Source organism: Idiotropiscis lumnitzeri, chromosome 17 (assembly GCF_059441095.1).
Source record: "Idiotropiscis lumnitzeri isolate Australia: NSW breed Sydney's pygmy pipehorse chromosome 17, RoL_Ilum_1.0, whole genome shotgun sequence".
NCBI classification, from domain to species: Eukaryota; Metazoa; Chordata; class Actinopteri; order Syngnathiformes; family Syngnathidae; genus Idiotropiscis; species Idiotropiscis lumnitzeri.
The window spans coordinates 6,744,390-6,751,858 of NC_142407.1; the positions used below are offsets into that span (position 1 = coordinate 6,744,390).

The 7,469-nt window shown below is 38.2% G+C and overlaps 1 protein-coding gene across 1 annotated transcript; it reads right to left on the minus strand.

Moving 5' to 3' along the window:
* Positions 1-1,070: 1,070 nt before the first annotated feature.
* On the minus strand, positions 1,071-4,062 carry LOC148319882 (enkurin-like). Its single transcript, XM_088280071.1, has 5 exons — positions 3,769-4,062; positions 2,771-2,877; positions 2,469-2,689; positions 2,261-2,407; positions 1,071-1,466 (listed from the first exon to the last, which is right to left on the minus strand). Exons 1-5 carry the CDS (start codon positions 3,831-3,833, stop codon positions 1,305-1,307), a joined length of 702 nt encoding a protein of 233 aa, XP_088136197.1. The 5' UTR covers positions 3,834-4,062; the 3' UTR covers positions 1,071-1,304.
* Between the last annotated feature and the right edge of the window lie 3,407 nt (positions 4,063-7,469).

A 7,469-nucleotide genomic window follows, 5' to 3' on the forward strand; every position in this document is an offset into this window, starting at 1 on the left:
AGCTGGCAGTGTAGGGCACGAAACAGTTGAGAAACCTAACATTATTATTTTGTTTTTTGGCAATGGGAGAAACACAACGCCATTTTACTTGGGACTTTGGCAGCCCATCAAAATCCCGAACCTGATCGAACGTGGATACAATTTTCCATACTGGGTGTCATTTATTGATCAGAATCCTGATAACGATCCTGATCATTTGGAGGAGGGAGACGTCTGAATTCTGAAACAGGCTCAATAGGTGCTCTCGAGGACCGGACTTGGGAGTAGAGTGTGAAACAGATGAGAAACCCAATGCCAATTGTTTTTGTGGTTGATGATATGATCATTTGAATCAGGTGTGTTGGGGGGAGGGATTGAAAGCTCGCAAGAAAGCAGCCCTCCATAACTGGAGTTTGACATGGCCTAGCACTTATTATTGGAAAACAAAAATTGTGACTTGTCTCATCCTTGAAATAGATTTTTGGCCAATTTTAAGGAAACAACACTGAATGAATGCAACAAGTAGGATTCTTAATTATGTAAATTCTCAGTGGACTGCATTCAAAAGAATGGATTGGGCCACATGACCTTGGGGTCACGCCTGTTATCGTGGAAATGAATACATAGCTGCCACTGTTGCACAAGTCAGCCGTGTGGACCCATCAGTGACTCCAAACACTCAACCTTGGTGATCCCATAAGCTGGCAAAGAGACGCACATTTCTCGCTGTATGATTTACATTTATTATGCAGTCCATCCTCCAAACACCATTGGTGTCGAGTTTGGAGGATGGTTGGTCAGTCGCTTGCTCTCGCGTACTTTAATAGTAGTTGCCAATTTGTTGAGTTCGCCCAATAGGCCTCAAACTGACTTTCCAATTTTACCAAACTATTACAACTAAGTTATAAGCGCACGTTCCTAAAACTTAATGCAGAACTAAGGTGTAACCCAACCACATCTTAATTACAAATAAGCCCAGTAAAAGTAAACTTTATTGACTTAACAAAGCAGTTTATGTTCACTTACCACAAATTCATTTGTATCGTTCCTAATTACGTTTTATTGCAATCCCGTCCTTCTTATGGTTACTCTGAATGGCCGTTTGCCATCAGTCAAACATCTGACTTGTACAAGATAAGGACACATGCAGCACATTGGAACTGAAGTTATCACATTTCAAACAACATGTCGTTACAGCAGTCATTTATCATATTCGCAGAGATGTGCCCAGATGCAAAGCAAGGGTTCATATCCCCCAGACAGGGACTGCCTATAGATGACTTGGACGTGCTTGATTTGGAGAAGACGCGGTGCAGGCTTATGTGCTACTTGTTGGACACCAGAGTTTCAAGGAGTTCAATGTCATACTGCACCTGTCCCATTTCCGCTTCCAGTCGCATCTTACGGTTCTTCAACGGTGGCGTGTCTATGACAAATGGGAGGCGCTGGTAGGCTGCATTCAGCTTTAGAAGTTTCTTCTTCAGGTCCTTGGATTGTGTGGGGGGGGGGGGAATACAAATGTTTAATATACTAAAAAAAAAACAAAGTGACTTAACTAAACTGTCCAATGAGCATGTTAGAATAGTGAATTGAAGGTAAACCTACGAAGTCTAATGAGTTTCAATAAAATTGCTGGATCCAAAATTCAGCATTTTTAGATTCAATAATGTTCAGTTTTGATAGACAGTGGTCATGCAGTGGAGCCACCAAATTTTGAATACTTCAGAAGTTTTTTTTTTTTTTTGGTGCCCAACCCTGCGGCCGAGTACTGGTCCCCGAACCACATTGGACCAGGCCACACTTATTAAAGAAAAAAAACTTCCCCAAAATTTATTTCCAGTTAATTTATTATTCGAGGCTGAAAAATACTTTAATTTTTAAAAGTGACCGTCTTTTTTCTCCGTCACATTGGGCTCATGGCACGTGTCTGGATGCTAATTCTCTCGGTCGCATTTCGCTAATGATAAGCTGGTAAAATGAGTAAAAAACTAAAACTGTCATTTTCCTGGCGCAAAGGGCTGTCTTGCATGAATATTCTTGAAGGGCGGCACAAAACTCCCGAACTGCAAACCATCATTACATGCGAGAATTCATTTTGTATATTTTCTTTTCACAAAAATCAAAACACTCAAAATTTGAATATGATTGTGGTACTGTGGTATTTCTGCACATCATTCAATTGCATGATGCCTTCTCAAGTTGTCCAGTGTATGCACAACTGCCATCTAGTAGTGAGTGGTGATATTACAACATAAAATTACACTGCTTCATGATCAATTACCTCAGTGATTTCACGACACTCCTTGTCTGTAAGTTTTTCGATTTCTGGCTCTTCTGGTTTTGTCACATCAATAATGCTGTTCTCTTCAGAAGACTTTGGATACTTTCCTTTGCGCCGTAACAGATATGCGGGCACTTCTCCATAATCCTGTAAAATCAAAAGTACTGTAAACATCTACCCAAAAAGTAGATGCTCTGTATGAAAATACCTTTTTCCTTATGTACACAGGCACAAGTCCTGAGAGTTTATTATGAAACTCCCTGTGTCCCTTGTTGGTGTCAACGATACAATGGGGCGACTTGGACACCTTTGTAGCAGCTGAAAACATCCTCTTGGCGGGGAGGCCAGCAGGGAGCAGAAATGACCCTGCTGACACCATTGGCTTCTTCGTTGCGCTTGTACAATAAACATTCCTGACGACTGGTTTGACTGGAAAACAAAGCATAGGTGAAAAAAACAATACATACTCTCCAGATGCATCGCATTTCAATGGCGTGTCATAGGACTCACTATCAGGCAACTTCGATTCGATGGACAACTTTGTCAGGTAGTTTGCTGGATGCTGGAGCTCAATTACTGTTGTTGTTATGTTATTTTGCCTTGAGCTGGACACGTACCTTAAAAAAATAGCACAATAGATTCGTCATTAGAGAAAACTGACCTTGCTCCATTCTCTAAGTGTTATTTTTTAAAACTACTACTGTAATCAATGTATTCAGTATTTATCCTTTCTTTGCACATTTATTAGAATATTTTTCATTCTCAAAACTATATATATGCTCTTAAAATGTAATTTTCAAGTATTTTTTTTACCCAGTGCAAAACCCCAAACAGTTTTGGTGCATGATAGCCCTTTCAAGAGCGGCACAAAACTGATAGCAAACCAACATAACCAAAATAAACAACATTAAGTGAATGACTCGATTTTATGCATTTTTTTCACTAAAATCAGCTCACTCAAAATTGTAATCTATTGAGGTATGTTTGTCCTGCACATCATTCCAACTCAGCAAAAAAATGTTGCCTACTCGCATTATCGTATAGGGCAGTACAGTGTCTGCCATCTAGTGGCGAATGGTGAAATTACTACTTAACACTACAGTCAACCCCTGAAAACATGCGTTCTGGTTTCCCTGCATTTGCATATTGAGATTTTCCAGATTTTGTTTTTACTCCCATCTTTTCCCTGGAATTCTTCACCATTCACCATCTGTATTTCCTAAAAAACATGCAATAAATAGTCAAAAACCTTTTTTGAGCAATTGTTTGGATTTTTAAATAAAAAATTAAAAAAGTAAAAGTATAAAAATTATTTCCCAAATGTGAAATAAACACTCACGTGCTCTCGTGTACAGACAAAACACACTCAAAGTATGCAAAATATGCTCTGTATGTTGAAAATCTCATCAGTATGCAAAAAGTAACTAATGTACAAGTTGGGTGGCTAAAATAAAAATAGAAAGGAATGCACAGCACGAACCCCAAAATAGAATGTGTGCATTCGTTACCTCTTAGGCTTCTCCATGACAACATTATTTTGAATAAATTTATGTATTGTGTCCTGTGGGTACATTTCCCCAATGCAGCTCAACGGGATGACCAAGAAGCAAGCACTCAGGCAAGCTCCGTCGGTTCCGACCCAAACGCCATTGAGCAACGTCGGCTGCAAAAAAACGTCCGCATGTAATGAATATCACGGCTCGCCTTAATACACAGACACAGCATGGCATCGTCGGCGTTGTGTCTGTGTATTAAGGCGAACCGCTCTGTACGCGTTCCAGTCCAGCAGTATCCAACCACATGACGTCGTCGTGTTTCACTATGTATTAAGGGTGGGGGTTGAAATCCCAGCGAACGAACGCGTCAACGATGTCCTGCGGTAGTTATTGGTTTAAAAAGACAATTTCAATTTTATTCCAGTAAGTTTAATTACCTTGGAAAGAAAATATTCATTTCGCCTACAGACTCATGCTGCTAACTAATTGGATATATGGTAAAACGGGCATGTTGTTAATATCTTATCTTATTTTATTTTGTTTTGTTTTTATTTATTGTTTTACTATTGACATTTATATTAATATCATATGAATGCCGTTTAATTCTTAACAACAACAACAAAAAAAACGTCAGCACTAAAAATGAAATCGGGTAATTTACGTCCATACACCTGTTGCGCATAATGTTGTGTTTTTTAAATGCCCATAAAAAATGTTTTTTTTCACTTAATATTTTTGTGTGGAATCATAAAAATGCAATGCTGCAATACGACGGAGCGACATGCCCGAAATTGTTAATGAATCTAGTAAAGTCATAATTACAGTAAAAAAAAAAAAAAAAAAAAAAATATATATACATGCACTTCCACATCATAAATTAAAACAGTAACTTGCCACCTACCGATTTGTTCTATGTTCACACCATCTCAAAGCAATCCTCGAAAACCAAAGACCAAATATTAGCTACTTTAACACATAATTGGGACATCATGATCACATATTTAATCAGAAATTAAGTCGTATGTACTTATTTTGAGTCTTCTACAATTGCTTAGGGTGGCACGGTGTCTTGGTTATCACGATAGACTCACAGTTGAGAGGTGTAGGGTTCAAGTCCGGCTCCAGCCGTCCTCTGTGGATTTGCATTTTTTCCGTGTGCCTGCGTGGGTTCCCCCCCACGTTCCAAATAAATGCACGGCAGGTTGATCGGACACTCTAAATTACCCCTCGGTATGAGTGTGAGTGCCGATGGTTGTTCGTCTTTTTGTGCCCTGCGATAGGCTGGCAACCAGTTCAGGGTGTACCCCGCCTTACAGCCTGACGATAGCTGGGAAAGGCTCCAGCACCCCCGCGACCCTTGTGAGGACAAGCGGTAAAGATAATGGGTGGATGAAAGAAAATTAAATTGTACTGTAATAATGCATATTTGACACTAGATGACGCCAAATACAAAGCTAAAAGAACCATGTTTCTTGAATGTACAGTAATGTCGCCTGTCAACTGAGTTGCCATTAAAAATATTTTTTTGAAATTAGAGATTTTTCATTTTATTTATTTATTTATTTATTTATCTATTGTTTTTTGGGGGGGTGAATAGTGAAATTTACAGAAGGCTTCTTAAAGTGAGTTTGTGAGTTTGTGCTTCCCTTACTTTTAGATTAATGTGTCTCGTTTTGTTTACAATTGCCCCCTTAAAGAGTTTGTTTGCCATGCTAAATCAACACAATGACATTATAATATAATCTAGAGTGTTTTATATACATTTTGGGAAAACTATTCCAAACCCAAGGATAATCAAACCCGTCAACGGCAACATCTTCAAGTGAGTTCAAGTTCAGCTTTGTGTCACTAGATGGTGGAATTCAATTTATAGGGCTTCTAAATCACCACTAAATCAGGTTTGTGTTTCACATAGGGACAATCTCATCCAAACAATTCATGTTACTGACATCTTGCTGACATTAATGCAAGGTTAATGGTCACTTCTCTTTTCATTTCCTGTGCTAAAAGACTTCCAAGTCAGTTTCCCACCAATTAATTGCAAATGGTCCAAAATAAAAGGACTATTTTTGGTGCTTTTAATTAGATTCCCTTGGGTTCAACAAACACAGCAATGCTTGGTGCATCATTCCTGACCAGAACTGTTTAGCCAGAAATAAAAGATATGAACGATTCTTGCAAATTTAATTGAGAAATCACGACTACAGATTGTAAAATTTAAGTAGAACATGCCCAACGCACAATGCAACAAGCAAGCGTCATTCAAGAATTGAAGGACGTCGAGATATCTGTACAGCTCCATCACAAAATTTTAAATAAGCCATACACAAGATGCGCTTGTTTTTATAATTAATAGTGGTCCTTAACAAAATGTAAAAAGCTAGTAAAAGTTATTCCCAAATATCTGAATCATCGTGGCTTTCTTATGTTATTATTAAAACATGGTGGTTCATCGCAGATTTAAGTTAACAATTACGCTATACACTGAAGGTGAAGCTCAACATATAGACACACACCAGACACAAACCTTTTGAACCATCTAGAGGAAGAGGAAAAAAAAAGTGAGCTTCATGACTCAGTAGGAATGACATCAAGCTGGCTGAACAAAGCAAGTCAAATAAAATTAAATTATATTCTAATATAAATATATATATAAATATATATATATATATATATATATATATATATAAATATATATATAGTGTGCATATACATAAGTGTTAGCAAGCGATTATATTACAACTAATTTAAAAAAATTCCGTAATTAATTGTGATTAATGGCATTTTTTCTATGAATATTTTTTTGTGAAGCTTTTCACGGGTATTTAAAACCAAACTAAAACTAAACATTTTTGAATGCATAAAAACAAACCAACCAACTGAAATTACACAAAAGTCAAAACGAAATAAACTTTTACTCTATGAAAAATCCCAAACTATTGTAGCCCTGGTTCCAAGTGTATTTTCTGCTACTTTTGTATATCTATATACCAGAACATGATTTGTGACCCTGCGTGGGTTTCCTCCGGGTACTCCGGTTTCCTCCCACTTTCCAAAAACATGCATGGCAGGTTGATTGGACATTCTAAATTGCCCCTCGGTATGAGTGTGAGCACGCATGGTTGTTTGTCTCTGTGCTGCGATTGGCTGGCAACCGGTTCAGGGTGTCCCCCGCCTACTGCCCGAAGATAGCTAACTAGTGGTTGATTGCTGTTTTGGAACACCTGTGTGCTCAGGTGAGCAGAGTGGCTAATGAGGTGGTTGAGGCTGACAGGCAGAGTGGAGAAGTGAATGGAAAATCAACGTGAGCACATTGATACAAATTGTGAAAGACACGCCCACTTGTTCATGAAAATATAACATTCAAATCTTGACAGAAAATGAAAAACATGACATTTTGCATCATTGAGTACATAGTTGGCGGTCAACCTAATGAGGTATCTAATATTAGCCCGTATTTGATTAGGCTCTTAGTTGAACATTATATAAATGGCTGCGTAAATGTGTCACTAGGGTAGCTATTAAGGAAATTCTGTTCAGCAAAGTCATTCAAAGGCATTGTTTATCTATTGTGGTTCAAAAAAAAAAAATCTTACCAATATTTCCCTCCTGAGGTTTAAGCGGTGTCAGGAACTGCTCAGGTCTAGCTCCACACTTGCTAGAATGAGGAATGAGGTGCAATATTATGACAGATTGATTGTGTGTGCGCATGC

Coding starts and splice junctions, on each gene's coding strand:
- LOC148319882 (XM_088280071.1), bottom strand. CDS start 3,833: ATGTACCCACAGGACACAATACATAAATTTATTCAAAATAATGTTGTC. Junction 2,878..3,768: donor GTCATGGAGAAGCCTAAGAG/GTAACGAATGCA, acceptor TATTTTTTTAAG/GTACGTGTCCAGCTCAAGGC. Junction 1,467..2,260: donor AGTGTCGTGAAATCACTGAG/GTAATTGATCAT, acceptor ACACAATCCAAG/GACCTGAAGAAGAAACTTCT.